The sequence below is a fragment of the Oryctolagus cuniculus genome, chromosome 14 (genome assembly GCF_964237555.1).
Source record: "Oryctolagus cuniculus chromosome 14, mOryCun1.1, whole genome shotgun sequence".
Lineage (NCBI taxonomy): Eukaryota > Metazoa > Chordata > Mammalia > Lagomorpha > Leporidae > Oryctolagus > Oryctolagus cuniculus.
Genome location: NC_091445.1, coordinates 4,494,694 through 4,512,012, shown reverse-complemented (window position 1 = coordinate 4,512,012; position 17,319 = coordinate 4,494,694). Strand labels below are relative to the sequence as shown.

Below are 17,319 nucleotides of genomic sequence, written 5' to 3'. Positions count from 1 at the left end.
GAAAGAAATCAAAAGAGAAATCAAAAACTTTCTGGAAGTAAATGAGGATAACAATACAACATATCAAAACTTATGGGATACAGCAAAAAACAGTGTTAAGAGGAAAGTTTATAGCAATAGGTGCCTAAATCAAGAAATAGGAAAGGCACCAAACAAATGAGCTATCAATGCATCTCAAGGATCTAGAAAAACTGCAGCAAACCAGACCTGAAACTAGTAGGAGAAATAATTAAAATTAGAGAATAAATCAACAGAATTGAACCCCAAAAAAATTCCAAAAGATCAGCAAATCAAAGAGCTGGTTTTTTGAAAAAATAAACAAAATTGACACCCCATTGGCCCAACTAACTAAAAAAAAGAGAAAGGACCCAAATCAATGAAATTCAGAGATGAAAAAGGGAATATAACAACAGACACCACAGAAATAAAAAGAGTCATCAGAAATTACTACAAAGCGTTGTATGCCAGCAAACAGGGAAATCTATTTGAAATAGATAGATTTCTGGACACATACAACCTACCTAAATTGAACCAGGAAGACATAGAAAACCTAAACATAACCGAGTCAGAAATTGAATCAGTAATAAAGGCCCTCCCAACAAAGAAAAGCCCAGGACCGGATGGATTCACTACTGAATTCTACCAGACATTGTATGGGGGGGAAGCCATTGTAATCCATAAATGTACTTTGGAAATTTATATTCATTAAATAAAAGTTTAAAAAAAAAAAGAACTAACTCCATTTCTTCTCAAACCATTCAGAACAATCGAAAAAGAGGGAATCCTCTCAAATTTTTTCTATGAAGCCAGCATCACCTTAATTCCTAAATCTGAAAAAGATGCAGCATTGAAAGAGAATTACAGACCAACATCCCTGATGAACATAGATGCAAAAATCCTCAATAAAATTCTGGCCAATAGAATGCAACAACACATCAGAAAGATCATCCATCCAGACCAAGTGAGATTTATCCCTGGTATGCAGGGATGGTTCAACATTCGCAAATCAATCAACGTGATACACCACATTAACAGACTGCAGAAGAAAAACCATGATTATCTCAATAGATGCAGAGAAAACATTTGATAAAATATAACACCATTTCATGATGAAAGCTCTAAGCAAACTGGGTATAGAAGGAGCATTCCTCAATACAATCATTGCAATTTATGAAAAACCCACAGCCAGCATCATAGCAAATGGGGAAAAGTTGGAAGCATTTCCACTGAGATCTGGTACCAGACAGGGATGCCCACTCTCACCACTGCTATTCAATATAGTTCTGGAAGTTTTAGCCAGAGCCATTAGGCAAGAAAAAGAAATTAAAGGGATACAAATTGGGAAGGAAGAAATCAAACTCTCCCTCTTTGCAGATGATATGATTCTTTATTTAGGGGATCCAAAGAACTCTACTAAGAGACGATTGAACTCAGAAGAGTTTGGCAAAGTAGCAGGATATAAGATCAATGCACAAAAATCAACAGCCTTTGTATACACAGGCAATGCCACGGCTGAGAAAGAACTGCTAAGATCAATCCCTTTCACAATAGCTACAAAAACAATCAAATACCATGGAATAAACTTAAACAAGGACGTTGAAGATCTCTACGATGAGAATTACAAAGTCTTAAAGAAAGAAATAGAAGAGGATACCAAAAAATGGAAAATCTTCCATGTTCATGGATTGGAAGAAACAATATCATCAAAATATCCATTCTCCCAAAAGCAATTTATAGATTCAATGCAATCCCAATCAAAATACCAAACACATTCTTCTCAGATCTGGAAAAAATGATACTGAAATTCATATGGAGACACAGGAGACCTCGAATAGCTAAAGCAATCTTGTTGGAGGCATCACAATACCAGATTTCAGGACATACTACAGGGCAGTTGTAATCAAAACAGCATGGTACTGGTACAGAAACAGATGGGCAGACCAATGGAACAGAATAGAAACACCAGAAATCAATCCAAACATCTACAGCCAACTTCTATTTGATCAAGTATCCAAAACCAATTCCTGGAGCAAGGACAGTCTATTCAACAAATGGTGCTGGTAAAACTGGATTTCCATATGCAGAAGCATGAAGCAAGACCCATACCTTACACCTTACATAAAAATCCACTCAACATGGATTAAAGATTTAAATCTACAACCCGAAACCATCAAATTATTAAAGAACATCGGAGAAACCCTGCAAGATATAGGCACAGGCAAAGAATTCTTGGAAAAGATTCCTGGAGGCACAGGCAGTCAAAGCCAAAATTAACAACTGGGATTACATCAAATTGAGAAGTTTCTGTACTGCAAAAGAAACAGGAAAGTGAAGAGGCAACCAACAGAATGGGAAAAAATATTTGCAAACTATGCAACAGATAAAGGATTAATAACCAGAATCTACAATGAGATCAAGAAACTCCACAACAACAAAACAAACAACGCACTTAAGAGATGGGTCAAAGACCTCAATAGACATTTTTCAAGAAAGGAAATCCAAATGGCTAACAGACACATGAAAAAATTTTCAGGATCACTAGCAATCAGGGAAATGCAAATCAAAACCACAATGTGGTTTCACCTCACCACGGTTAGAATGGCTCACATTCAGAAATCTACCAACAACAGATGCTGGTGAGGATGTGGGGAAAAAGGCACACTAACCCACTGTTGGTGGGAATGCAAGCTGGTAAAGCCCCTATGGAAGTCAGTTTGGAGATTCCTCAGAAACCTGAATATAACCCTACCATACAACCCAGCCATACCACTCCTTGGGATTTACCCAAAGGAAATTAAATTGGCAAATAATAGAGCTGTCTGCACCTTAATGTTTATTGCAGCTCAATTCACAATAGCTAAGACATGGAATCAATCCAAATGTCCATCAACAGTAGACTGCATAAAGAAATTATGGGACATGTACTCTATAGAATACGATACAGCAGTAAAAACAATGAAATCCGATCATTTGCAACAGAATGGAGGAATCTGGAACACATCATGCTGCGTAAAATAAGCTAGTCCCAAAGGGACAAATATCATATGTTCTCCCTGATCGGTGACAACTAACTGAGCACCTAAAAGGAAACCTGTTTAAGTGAAATGACACTATGAGAAACGGTGACTTGATGAACCCTTATCATGTCAAGGAACAACTTACTACTTTATTCCTTTTAGCATTTTTTGGTTCTACTTAATACCATAGGTTGAACTCTTTAATTAACACACAATTATTCTTAGGTGTTTAAATTTAACTGAAAAGTGATCCCTGTTAAATATAAGAGTGGGTATAAGAGAGGGAGATGAACAGTTGGGCACATGCTCAATCGGACTTACCCCTAATGGTAGAGTTAGAAACGTGCCAGGAGATTACAATTCAATCCCATCAAGGTGGCATGTACCAATGCCATCTCATTAGTCAAAGTGATCAGTTTCAGTTCATAATTGATCATAATGATAGGATTAAGTGTCAAAGGGATCACATAAATGAGACTAGTGTCTGCTAATACTAACTGATAGAACTAAAAAGGAGAGAATGATCCAACATAGGAAGTGGGATACAGAGTAGACTCACAGAATGGCAGATGTCCCAAACAGCACTCTGGCCTCAGAATCAGTCTTTAAGGCATTCAGATCTGGCTAAAAAGCCCATGAGAGTATTTCAGGCATGGAAAGCCAAGACACTGTGGCAAAAACAAAAAACAAAAAACAAAAAACAAACAAAACAAAACACCTAAATGAAAGATCTCTGTGAGATCCCAATGGAAAGAAGAGGCTATCAAAAAGGAGGTACCTTTCTCTGAAGGGAGGAGAGAACTTCCACTTTGACCATGGCCTTGTCTAAATAAGATCAGAGTTGGCGAACTCAAGAGGCTTCCATAGCCTTGGCAGCTCATGACAAGAGCCTCGGGTAATTACTGATGCCATAAACAAAAGCGTCAATTGTTAAATCAACAACAGGAGTCACTGTGCACTTACCCCCATATAGGATCTCTGTCCTTAATGTGTTGTACTATGTGAATTAGTGGTATAACTAGTACTCAAACAGTACTTTACACTTTGTGTTTCTGTGTGGGTGCAAACTGTTGAAATCTTTACTTAGTATATACTAAATTGATCTTCTGTATATAAAGATAATTGAAAATGAATCTTGATGTGAATGGGATGGGAGAGGGAGCGGAAGATGGGATGGTTGCGGGTGGGAGGGTGGTTATGGAGCGAAAAAGCCATTATAATCTAAAAGTTGTACTTTGGAAATTTATATTTATTAAATGAAAGTTTAAAAAATCAAGCTGGAAGTGCCAAAGACGACTCTAGGAACGCCTTGGTTCTGACTGCCCTGGGCCAGAGCGGTTCTCACCTCCAGCACCCCCTGCACCTGCAGCCCAGCTCGGGCCGAGGGAGCGAGCGCACGCACAGGGAGCCCGGAAGCAGCCCCTGTGGCCATCACCAACAGAAGGCCCTGCTTGCCTCCTCAGACACTCTCTGGGCTTCCTGATTTTACTTCTCAATGCACACGGATCGCTTCTGTAAGTGAGGGGGAAACACTACATTTCTTAATACAAATAACATACAAATATAGCAGACAATAAAACTATACTTGCTCCCCAACTGTTTAACGTGTGAACGTTCCACATCGCATCTGCTTTTTAACACAGGTGGAAAGCTGCACAGGGTGGGACGGACCCAGGCTGCCACACCCTGGTCTAACACCACCAATTTAGGGGAGTGTTTAGGTGGGATGCTTGACAGAGAGTAGGCAGCTGTTTTGGGCCTACAGAATAGCAAGGAGGCAATCCTAGGGGAGGCTTGGTGGGGTTGGGGAACCAAGGGCCAGGGGGGGCTCAGTTTCAGGACAGGGCATAGGAGAGTGAACAGAGGAGGTGGGGCGGGTGGGAGCAAGCTGGCCGACAGCCCTGGCAGCAAGGGATTAACCTCAGGAGTAAGAGGCAGTGGAGGGTGGGAAGAAGAAAAATTAGCAAGGGACAGCAGCAGAATGTTCACTCATGGGACCCACAGGGATACACTTAAAGCCAGAGGAGGCTTAGCTCTCCCGTCACCTGAGTGAGGGGCAGAGCGGCTGGGCAGCAGTGGATTCAGCCACAGACAAACTGAGGCTCGGACAGGGAGGGACAGGGAGAGGAGGGGTCAGGACGGCAGGCGTCAGCTTCACCATGGAGGGGGCAGGCAGAGGACGTGGGGACGGCACACAGGTCTTGCTGGGCACGTGGGTCTGCCCATGGCTGTGAAAACTTAATAACCCATTCACTGGTAAATGCTTCCAGCAATTTGGTGATCTTCTAAGTCAGAAATTACAGAAGGCATTGTTAGCTCATGTATCAGCAATCACTGTGAATTTCAGCATCCAGGCAAACGACTAAGTCTCCTTGGCAACCATACGCTAATTTCATTAATTTATAACCGTTCACCTCAGATCCAAGCAGGAGACTACGTCCCTCAATGCGCAGAAATCTACACACCAAACAAGGGGAATTTCAACACTATGGTTTGATTTATAAAATCGTATTTGGAAAAAAGCAATTTAAGAAGGTTTTTTTTTTCCCCCATGTCATGGTACATTTGACCCGACATTACAACAGGGCACGGGCCTCAGAGAAAAGATGCTGCCCCAGTGAACACAGAGTGGAGCCAGGACCCGCACCCAGCAGTGGTCCCCCGGTACCAGACGGCCGCCACGGCAGGGGCCTCGCAGCCCAGGCATCAGTCTGTCTCATCACTGCAGTCCACTTACAACCAAACTTTGTCATTTCAATCGCTGAACCCATGGAAAGGCGTCTGAGACCAGGAAATACTCTTGTTATTAATTCCACTCCTCAGTGAAGGGGGAAAAGAGGCAGGGTAATTTCCAGGCTGCGGGGGTGGGCGCTGGGGAAGACGCAGCAATTTCCAGACCCCGCCTTACAACTCTGAAGAACACCGGCGTGCTGACAGTGCGAGATTTAGACTGCAAAGACAAAGCACCAGACAGGCCAGCGTCTTCCTCTGCATGTGTCACCTTTATCGAACGTTTCAGATACAAAACGGACAACGCATGACCGGGTTTGTAGACGACGTTGAGTTGGAGAGCCTTCACCACCTAACAAATGTTCACGCACGGCTTGTGCTATAGGATATAGAAACTCTATCCAAAGTTCGGGTCTTGGCCTTGAAGTCTGAGTTATAAGCTCGCAGACACTGGCTCAGGAGCTCTCAGAGCCACGGCTGGCTGGCTGACTCTTCGTGCCATCCAGACGCACAGGCACTGCTGCTTGGTTTCCAGAGGAGAACGGGAGACACAGAGAGGTTACGTGAACTGCCCAGCACCGCAGGGCCAGGAACGGGGGCCAGGAGCGGGGGCCAGGGTCGGGGGCCAGGGTCAGGCCTTTCTTTCAGCTGTGTCCACAGGCACGGACACACTCATTCAGCAAACCTGGATTTCAGAAACTACACAACAGTCCACTGCCAGATGCCATCCCCTGTGCTCTGCTCAGTGGGCTAATACTTGGAATCAGTTTATAATAAAACTTCTGTGATTTCTATCCCCAAATCCCCACCAAATGACATCCAAGAGTGGCTGACATGTGAGACCTGGAGGAAGCTCCTGGCTCCTGACTTTGGATTGACTCAGCTCTGGCCGTTGTGGCCACTTGCGGAGTGAACCAGCAGACAGAAGATCGACCAACCCCTCCCTCCCTCCCTCCTTCTCTGTCTATAACTCTAGCTCTCGAATAAATAAATAAATCTTAAAAAAAAAAAAAAGAGTCCTCATTCTGAGGACACTCTCAGAGGACTTTGGAGACATTTTTTCCGGACCTCAGAATAAATGTTTAGGTGTGGGCATTTAGCTGAGCACTTGAAGTGCTGGCCAGGACGCCCGGGTCCCTAGCAGATGCCCTGCATCTGGTACCGGGCTCTGGCTCTGGCTCCTTGCTAATGCAGACCCCGGGAGGCAGCAGTGTGGGCTCAGGCACTGGGTCTCCATCACTCGCTGAGCCCCGGCCAGCCCCAGCCACCGGAGGCATCTGAGAACTGAACCAGCAGGTGGGAGAGCGCTTTCTCTCCCCCTCTTCAAACAAATAAATAAATCAACTTCTGAAGATTGAAACCATGCACACTCACACACACTGAAATAGATCTATCACCCTTGAAAGTAATTAATGCGAAGATTATCATATCATGAGAGACAGGAGGTGGGCCACTTCATAGAAAATAGAATCCTTCAAAAATTTGGAGTTAACAATTTTCAGAACACTTCAATAGTTAAAGGTTTTATTTAGTAAAGGTTATTTTTCAACAAAAGCAAATCCATGTGAACATGCTGATTTGTCTGTATTTGGATTGTTTTTTATTTTTAGATTAAGTTATGATTTTTTTAAATCAACATTTATCTATTTGCTTGAAAGTGAGAGTTAAAATTGAGAGAGGAAGAGACAGAGATCTTCCATCTGATGGTTCACTCCCCCGATGGCCACAGGAGCCACAGCTGAGCCAGGATGATGCCAGGAGTCACAAGCTTCCTCCAGGTCTCCCACGTGGTTGGCAGGGCCCCAAGCACTTGGGCCACCTTCTACTGCTTTCCCAGGCCATTAGCAGAGAGCTAGACCAGAAGTGGAGCAGCCAGGACAAGAACTGGTGCCCCTATGGGATGCTGGCATCACGGGCAGTGGCTTCACTCACTACACCATGATGCTGGCCCCGTGCTCTGATTTTTTTTTTTTTTTAAGATTGAATGATTGATTTGAAAGATGGAAGGACAGAGAAAGAGGAGACAGAGAGAGAGAGAGATCAGGTAGGATTTTCAGAAACCACCTTTATTGCATAATTCCTAAACAGTGTAAGCACAACAAACATGCGGAGACACACTGCTGAAGACAAATCATTTCATCATGTCACTATAGTAACTGCATCAGAGATGTAAACAACTGAGGGGCGCTGTGAACATGCGGTGCACAACAGGGAGGAAACAGCGAGCGCATGTGACGGGAAGGGGGACTGGCTCAAGTCTGTTCTCTTCAAGCGCAATGGAAACATGAGTTATTCAATGTAACTGACCTTGCGGTGTTCTTCATTCTGAATATCTGTTCAAACTCAGACCAAACAGCCTCAGTTTTTAGACACATTAAATGCTTATAGGTGACAACACTTTTTAATGAAAATCCTTTCAGAAACTCTGCTGCTTATAGGAGTGTTTGCTTCTGTTCTTACAGGCTATACGCTGCAAGTCTATTAGTGGGCAATACAAGAAAAATACAAAATAAGATACACTTGTAATGGCAATCCAACAAATAACCCAGCTGAACTCAATGCCCGTTTTCCGGGCATCTGTGATGGACAGCATCATACCGGACAAGGCGGGGAGAGACGGCACAAAGGCTGCCCTGCAGGGCTGGCGGTGACTGGCAGGCACGGCGTGCAGGCAGCTGCCCTGTGGGGGCGGGGGAGCTCCAGGCAGGGGAGCGGGCACCCTGGACACCTGAGCAAGGCCACTCTACTCCATGGGCATGGGTGGGGGCAAGAGGACATGTGGAAAGCCTGCTGGGAGGCGGGGTCAGAGCCCAGGGGGACAAGCAGGCTGCGACAGGCACAGAGGAGGTGAACAAAGGCATCTGGCCCCAGGCCGGGGCAGCCCAGGTGAAGGCCCGGGGGAGGCAGCTGCGGGCTGGGAGCCCACGTGGGGCTGGGGTCTGCGGCGGGGAGCAGTGGGACACCAAAGCCCGTGCTAAGCAGAGAAGCCACTTCGATTCCCAGAAGTCACCACCTAAGGCGGAATCGAGGAGGGACATCGTTTCCCAAAATGCCTTCCCAACTTCGGCACACGGGTGGCTTCTCTCCTTGCAAACTAGCACGGCCCGCGTCAGCCTCCTTCGCAGCCTGCTGCAGATGATGTCTGCCGAGGCCCCGGCGGATCGTGAGCAGCTGGCCACTGACGACTGCGGCACCCGACACAGCAGTGGCTCGGGTGACTCACTGGAGGCTGCACCGTGGGCTGGGGACTGCCTCGGATCAGTGGTCCGGGCTGTCCCCGTCCGGGGGGTGTCGAGCACTCGAGATGCACTTGGGCTGCCTCTGCTTCTTGCCCTGTGCACTGTGGGGTGGTCGCTCTGCGCAGCTCCCGGTGCACGTCTTGTCCAAGGCCCCAGAGCACAGCCCAGGCGCCGTGATGGGAGGCCAGGCCCCCGGTAACCGTGTCACCTAGGAATCACACCGTCTCGTGGGGGGCCGAGCCGGAAGTGCTGATGAAAAATGGGAAGAGGAGGCAGCTGCTCTCACTGCGGACATGGTCCCCGTGCTTATGTGAGAGGGCGGTGAGGAGTGCAAGCTTGTCCCGGGCCTTTGCCTGGACGTCGTCACCTCCCTGCACTGCCACTCCCACCGGCCAGACGGACCCATCCTCCCGGGCACTGCAGAGGATGTCGGCTCCGCTGAGGAGGAGGGTCCAGCCGGAGGGCGCCTTGTGCTGCACTATGAGTGTGTGGCTGTGTTTCATGGCCCCTGGAAAGAAACAGCACAGAGGTGGCCCTCAACCACAGCGTGGGCCAAGGCCGTGGGGGCCTGCGTGGACAGCCCCAGTCGCGTGGCTGACCAGGCCTGCTGCGGAGCGCCTGCACAGGTCGCCGAGGCCGCAGCCTGTTAGACGCGGACTTACCTTGGCGGATGAAGGTCTGGCTGGTGTCCAGCAAAATGTCACAGCCCTCCACGATCATCCTCTCTATGGCAAGGTTCTTCCTGATGTTCTCGGTGTCACTCACCTCATCGTGCATGACCCTGCACACAGGACACACGAGGATCAGAGGGGCGGGTGCATCGCCCTAGCGGGGTAGGCAGACGAGCTCCACTGGACACTTGGCTTTGCTCAACTTCTGCTTCAGGTTTGTGGATGAGTGGAATTAAAGGATACGCATATCTGAAGGCAAGGGAACCTGTGCGATCCATGCACACTGTTGTTCACAACACGTTTTCTAGGATCAAATCACTGTGAATGGCGACTCGGCCTCTCTCCACCTGGCACCCGAGGAGCTGGGCTTTGGTCCTGCTCCTCGTCGCCTGGGCGTCTACACGAGGCGTCCACAGAGACTGGCTGGCTCCCTCCCCCCGCCCCGGGCCTGGATGGCAAGTCCTCCGCTTACCTGGACAGCTCCTCCAGCTTCGACTTGGCGAACTCAAGACTCTTCCTCTCCACGTGTTCGTGGGGCGTGTGGGCCAGCAGCTCGTGCAGCGTGATGATGTACCTGGGGATCTGAAGCACACGGCAGTGGCGTGAGCCACAGGCCAGGATGGGCAGCACGGGACGTCGCGCAGCGCCACCTCACGCCCAGAAGCGGCTCCCCTGGCGGCTCTGACTGTTTTACAGGAACTGACGATGGCAGATACTGACCGTGAGTTACAGGGATCCGGCACGTGCATTTTCTCCTGACTCACCAAGCAGTGCTGTGTAGAAAGCAGGATCTGTGGGTCTGGTTTACCAAGGACACACATGGACAGCAGCTGCTGCAGCACTGCCCCTGTGGGCCGGAGAGCACTGGGGCTTGGCCCACCACGAGCCCAGTGCTAACGCAGCTGCTTGCCTCTCCATTGAGGTAAGGAAATAGAGTGCCTAGGCTCAGGAGCTCGCCCAAGGTGGCCTCCCAGTAGATGCCAGGCCCTGACCTGCCTTGCAGCCCACCTGCCAGGTCTCCCATGTGGAGACCAGCATCTCACCCAGCACCTGCAAGGCTCTCAGAACGAGGACTGAGGACAGTGAAAGTCCAACTACTTGAGGCCCGCACTGTGGCTCAGCAGGGAAAGTCGCTGCCTGTGACTCCGGCATCCCATATGGGCACTAGTTCAAGCCCTGACTGTTCCACTTCTGATCTAGCTCCCTGCCAATGGTCTGGGAAAAGCAGCAGCAGAAGTCAAAATGTTTGGGCCCCTGCCACCCGTGTGGGAGACCCGGATGAAGCTCCTGTCCCAGGCCCAGCCATTGCAGCCATCCGGGGAGAAACCCAGCAAACGTCAGATCTCTGCCTCTCTCTGTAATTCAGACTTTGAATTCACTAAATAAATCTGTTCCACCCTGGAGGGGTGGTGACTCTGCCTACTGGCTGCTCGGGCTCTCCCACAGGCGGGCCACTTGCTAATATCCACTGAGGAATGGTGCGAGCTGCGGCGCCTACCCTCGCACTGCCTCCTAGGCAGGGTCACAAGCCCTCTCTCCCCTGGCTCTTCATCCCGTAAACCTCTCAGTGACACAGCCTTTAGGGCCACCCCATTTGGCAAAGATTCCAGACACAGATGTGCTCATAAATATTCCTTTGGTTGGCACAACCCCATAGCAATAAAAGTTCGCCTCCAAGTTAGTTCCACAAGCAAAGCAAAGCAAAGCCAAGCAACCAACAGGAGGCCCTTGGTTCTCCATTACAGAGGGGGCAGGAGAGGCAGCACAGGACTGCTGACAAGGCACAGAGAACCCGCAGAACCCAGGCGGGTCAGCGGTGTCAGGACCCTCCCGCATGACTGAGTTTGGCTGGAAAGAGCTCCGGGCTGGCATTCGGGACGCTGGATTCGAATACAGGAACCAGTGCAGGAATGAACCAGGACAAAACCTCCCGAAAAGCAGGCCGAGGAAGCTCTGCAGGCAGCAGACAGCCCTTCAGAGCGCAGATCCACGTCCAGATGCTGACGGTGAGTCTGGCCCCAAATCCTAAGGCTCAGAGCAACTGCGTGGAGGAGCCACGCTTCTGCCTCCAGGGACGGGTGGAACCTGGCCACTGTCGTGGGAGTGGACTGGACACTGGTCAACTGCAGCCTACCAAGGGAAGGAGCACTTCCTCCTGCTGTCTGCTCAGGGACGGATCCGTGCCCGGCTCACCTGCGGACTTCACGGCTTACACAGCCAGTTTCAACACCACTGGCCAAGCTACCGTCAGAGCCGAACAAACACTAGGCCAGCGTGGTGGCCCCCTGGGTTAAGCCACTGCCTATGGCGCCAGCGTCGCATGTGGGAGCGCCACTCTGCTTCTGATCCAGCTCCCTGCTGATGGGCCTGGGAAGGCAGCAGAAGACGGCCAAGCGCTTGGGCCCCTACACCCAGAAGGGAGGCTCAGAGGGAGTTCCTGGCTCCTGGATTCAGGCTGGCCTGGCCCCAGCTCTTGTGGCCATTTGGGGAGTAAACCAGCAGATGGAAGACCTTCCTTGCTGTCTTTCTCTCTCTCTCTGCCCTCCAAACATAAATAAATATATTTTAAAAATATTTTTTAAAAGTTTGGTTCATGACCACATTCATTCTCAAAGGAAACTTCTTGGCAACACTTGCCCTGAACTGGTCCGATAGCCTGGCTGGGGATCATTTCACTACATCGTCCGTAACACGACATTCTTCCATGTTTCCAGAGTTCAACACATCCCAGCACAGCAGCAATCCATCTCCTCAAGACGCAGCAGGAGTAAGAACACATTCACCTTTTCTCTCCCTCCCCCCCCCCCCAGCTGCCAGGCACCTCTCCTCTTCTGCCTCTAGACCCACCTCTGCCCCAGTATCCAGGCACAAGCAAAACTCCAGGCTAGAAGCCCCTCAGCAGTGTAAACTAGGGCCACTTCTTCCACTGTGGCCTATGGCAAGGATGTGGAGTGTCCTGGCCTCACCCCAGGGAGACACAAGAGGGGCAGAGGTGGCCCTGATGGCACTGTCTGCAGAGGGAAGCAGACAGGTGCATCCCACACCTGCTGAGGCAGCAGACGCCGTCAGGACTACCTCACCCCACTGGTCAAAGGACCACAAGGGAAGCAGGAGAGGGCGAACCGTGGAAGGAAACCCTCAGGTTTCTAGAAAGGGCAACCTCCCCCACCCCCAAGGCGTCCATGATTTCTCAGGCAAAGGCAGGAGGGAGTGATGCCAAGAGAAGAGGCAGAGAGAAGAGGTTGCTCCCGGAACAATGGCTCTTCCAAGCTGGGGCCTGCAGAAGCCAGCAACACCCGTCGGTACCTGACTCTACAGCTCAGTTCCAGACTGTGCGGTCACCAGAGTGACCCTATTTCTGCAAACCCCCTAATTTGTACACCTGCTAGAGGAGGAGACTCCATGAGAGAGGTCTGCGTGGAATCTTTCTAAAAGAGAGAACCATGGTGCTTTTAAAAAATCATTCCTGCGTGATCTCAAAAGTGCCCGGTCTGCCTACCTGTACTGGGCCCTGGGACAACACATGGCAGCCCAGGGCCACACACAAGCCACCCATGATGCATCTGTGCCGTGACCCTCATGGAGCCCAGGTGGCAGCCACGAGCTCAGGACACGCGCCGGGGCTGCCTCACCTGGAACATGGGGTAGGTGAGGAAGGTCTCCAGCATCCTCCCCTCGCAGGCAGGGTTGGCTTCGTACTGCTTCAGGAGTTTGTCAAAGTCTCTGTTCTGCTTACAGTTGGCAAGGACTTGGAGGCTGTACTGGTGATTGCGCACAAATTCTTGATAAATATTCAGCATGGGGAGCAAAATATCAAACAGATCAGCTGGGGGGAAAAAAAGAAGCAAGAATGGCCGTTTTCCTTGGTAACTGGTAAATTATCCACACTCCACAGGGACAGCTAAGAGTGGCACCACACACACACAGGACCCGGTGCCACACACACACACGGGGCCACCAGCCTGTTGCCCGAATGATGGGCTGGTAAGCCGACTCCTTCCCTCCAGCCCCAAGCCAACTGTGACGACCCAGAAGAGGGGACAGGTGAGCAGCAGAGTGGGACCCAGAGGACAGAAGGGCAGATTCCCAGAGGCGAAGGCAGCACTCGGGGCAGCGGCCATGCAGACAGTGAAGGCTGAATGACGCAGTCCTCATCTTACTCCTCAATGCAGCCTTTCTTGGGGGCGGGGGGGGGGGTGGACACTGACTCTCAGAAGAACGCACTCACCCAAGATTAAAGTGGGCCAGTTGGAGATCCTTGCCTTCAGGCCTTGGTGAAAGATTTCATGGAGAAACATGATCGTCTCACTACAGAAAACGGAAGACATGCTTTAGTCACCGTACAGCGCTGACTTTGTAGAATCAGTTCACTGACTGCTCATAGCCTGAACACACACGACAGACACATCTCAGGGCCTCCAACCCGTACCCTGGTGACAACACGGGTTAGGCTAACCTCCATAAAATAGCGTAGCTGCTACAGAGCCCAGAAACCTCTCAGACGAGCTTCCCATGTTGGAGAGCATCAGATCACGGTCCTAAACCCTCCCCATCAGTGTCCAGGAGGGTGTTCTGTCCCAGTGTGCACTTCAGCTGCCGGGAAGAAGGCTAACGCAGGATTCCTTTTCTTTTCAAACCTCATCGCAGACAACTCAGTGAGAGAAGTTCTTTCACCAAAATGAGTTTTGACACAAGAGTTGGGAGGACATGAGAGCAACATGTTGACAGGGCTCTACAATTATCCCTCATTTCAAGGCAGACATGTCCAAGAATCTTCTTTAGAGAGATGCGAAGGGGCTGGCAATGTGGCATGATGGGTTAAAGCACTGTTTACAAACAATGTTTGCATCTCATATCGGAGCGCTGGTTCCAGGCCAGGCTGTTCTGTTTCTATCTAGCGTCCTGGGAAACAGCGGATGATGGCCCAAGTCGTTGGGCACCTGCACCTCACACCGAAGACCCTGGTGGGGTTCCTGGCTCCTGGCTTCCCCATGGCCCAGACTGGCTGTTGCAGCCATTTGCAGAGTGAACCAGCAGAGGGAAGATTCACATTCAACCATTCTCCCTCTCGCTCTCCCTCTCCCCCACTCCTTTCATTACCCCCCTTTCTCTTTCCCTCTGTGTCATGCTGAAAATATATATATATATATAATATATATATATAAATCTTTAAAAACAAAGAGATACCAAAATGAGGGCTATGTGTAAATTAGAGAAATCAGTTTGTAAAAGGGTTATAATGGTAGCTGCCAAAGTCAAAATATCTTCTGCTTTCTCCTTATTAGAATGAACTGATTGCAATGAGCCTTTGAAGTCTCTTGTGGACTACACATGGGCACCGTCAAATACAGATTTATTCACCTCACTGACATGCTTTGGTTCACTGTCAGTCAAATTTCATTAAAAAAATCATCAACAAGAATTCCTTACTACTCCCCAGTGGTCCACGAGATAAAAGGCATTGCTTGGGGACTGCAATTTGTTTATCTTTCTTAGAAAAGCAGCTACGCAGTACTTATGATTCAAGGGTTTCAACCAGCTCTAGTTTGGTAGGTGTTACACATCAGTCCATCCATCTGCACGCCACCCTCCTTCCAGGTGGAGAGGGTGAACAGCTACAGCTACATTTCCCAGACTCCTTTGCAGCTATGGTCTGAATGTAAATCCCATTCCAGCAACAGATGCACTTGGCAAGCCATGGAGGGCCGAAGAGGCCATCTCCTGCTCCTGAGAGCCAGCCATGCAGATGTGAGTCTTAGGGTGATTTCCACACGCAGTCAGCCCCAGACTTGGTTTCTAGGAACCAGCTTCATGGGTTATAGGGACAGCTATGGCAGCTGTGGCAGTGGCAGCAATTTCTGTATATATTTACCCAATATAATACTACAATAAAAACAGGGAGATTTTCACTGATAAAACTTGTACTGCAATAAAAAATAACTGACCTGCCTAGAGTTCCTATTTCAAAGGCAACAACAGTGATGACAGCATCACCATTAGAGTCTCTTCAACCCACACTTCTTCAAACCCAGTCTAGAACTAAGTGTGGCACACGACTGCCAGTCTCATGAGCGCGAAGGCCTCACCATCCGGAAAAAGCTCCACACCTTGATTGTGAATTCAATCAATAGCAGAAACCTGGCCTTCTGGAAACCCAGAGAAAGCAAATCACCAGAGGCAGCTCTAAACCAGTGTGGCAGCAGGAGACGGTGACAGGAGACAGTGACAGCAGGAGCTGGAGGCAGCAAGAGATGGTGGCAGGAGACAGTGACGGCAGGAGACGGTGGCAGGAGACGGTGGCAGCAGGAGATGGTGGCAGCAGGAGACGGTGACAGGAGACGGTGACAGCAGGAGATGGTGGCAGCAGGAGATGGTGGCAGGAGACAGTGACGGCAGGAGACGGTGGCAGGAGACGGTGGCAGCAGGAGATGGTGGCAGCAGGAGACGGTGACGGCAGGAGACAGTGACGGCAGGAGACGGTGGCAGGAGACGGTGGCAGCAGGAGATGGTGGCAGCAGGAGACGGTGACGGCAGGAGACAGTGACGGCAGGAGACGGTGGCAGGAGACGGTGGCAGCAGGAGATGGTGGCAGCAGGAGACGGTGACGGCAGGAGACAGTGACGGCAGGAGACGGTGGCAGGAGACGGTGGCAGCAGGAGATGGTGGCAGCAGGAGATGGTGGCAGCAGGAGATGGTGACAGCAGGAGACGGTGACAGCAGGAGACAGTGACGGCAGGAGACGGTGGCAGGAGACGGTGACAGCAGGAGATGGAGGCAGCAAGAGATGGTGGCAGCAGGAGACGGTGACAGCAGGAGATGGTGACAGGAGATGGTGACAGCAGGAGATAGTGACGGCAGGAGACGGTGGCAGCAGGAGATGGTGACAGGAGACGGTGACAGCAGGAGACAGTGACGGCAGGAGACGGTGGCAGCAGGAGATGGTGACAGGAGACGGTGACAGCAGGAGATGGTGGCAGCAGGAGATGGTGGCAGCAGGAGATGGTGACAGCAGGAGATGGTGACGACAGGAGATGGTGACAGCAGGATATGGTGACAGCAGGAGATGGTGACAGCAGGAGATGGTGACAGCAGGAGATGGTGACAGGAGACAGTGACGGCAGGAGACGGTGGCAGCAGGAGATGGTGACAGGAGACGGTGACAGCAGGAGATGGTGGCATCAGGAGATGGTGGCAGCAGGAGATGGTGACAGCAGGAGATGGTGACGACAGGAGATGGTGACAGCAGGAGATGGTGACAGCAGGAGATGGTGACAGGAGATGGTGACGACAGGAGATGGTGACAGCAGGAGATGGTGACAGCAGGATATGGTGACAGGAGATGGTGACGACAGGAGATGGTGACAGCAGGAGATGGTGACAGCAGAAGATGGTGACAGCACTGTCAGAGACAGCAGGAGATGGTGACAGCAGGATATGGTGATGACAGGAGATGGTGGCAGCAGGAGATGGTGACAGCACTGTCAGAGACAGCAGGAGATGGTGACAGCAGGATATGGTGACGACAGGAGATGGTGGCAGCAGGAGATGGTGACAGCAGGAGATGGTGACAGCACTGTCAGAGACAGCAGGAGATGGTGACAGCAGAAGGTGACAGGAGACGGTGACAGCAGGAGATGGAGGCAGCAGGAGATGGTGACAGCA

At 50.1% G+C, this 17,319-nt stretch overlaps 1 protein-coding gene across 4 annotated transcripts in view; it reads right to left on the bottom strand.

Moving 5' to 3' along the window:
- The window catches only part of RASGRF2 (Ras protein specific guanine nucleotide releasing factor 2), a 216,821-nt gene that overhangs the window by 93,202 nt on the left and 106,300 nt on the right, over nucleotides 1-17,319 (bottom strand). For all 4 annotated transcript variants that reach the window (XM_051854060.2, XM_051854059.2, XM_051854061.2 and 1 more), the window contains 4 exons: nucleotides 13,886-13,965; nucleotides 13,290-13,483; nucleotides 10,130-10,239; nucleotides 9,649-9,767 (listed from right to left, as the gene is read on the bottom strand). In XM_051854060.2, coding sequence (XP_051710020.2) covers nucleotides 9,649-9,767; nucleotides 10,130-10,239; nucleotides 13,290-13,483; nucleotides 13,886-13,965 — 503 coding nt within the window. The remainder of the gene's footprint in view (nucleotides 1-9,648; nucleotides 9,768-10,129; nucleotides 10,240-13,289; nucleotides 13,484-13,885; nucleotides 13,966-17,319) is intronic.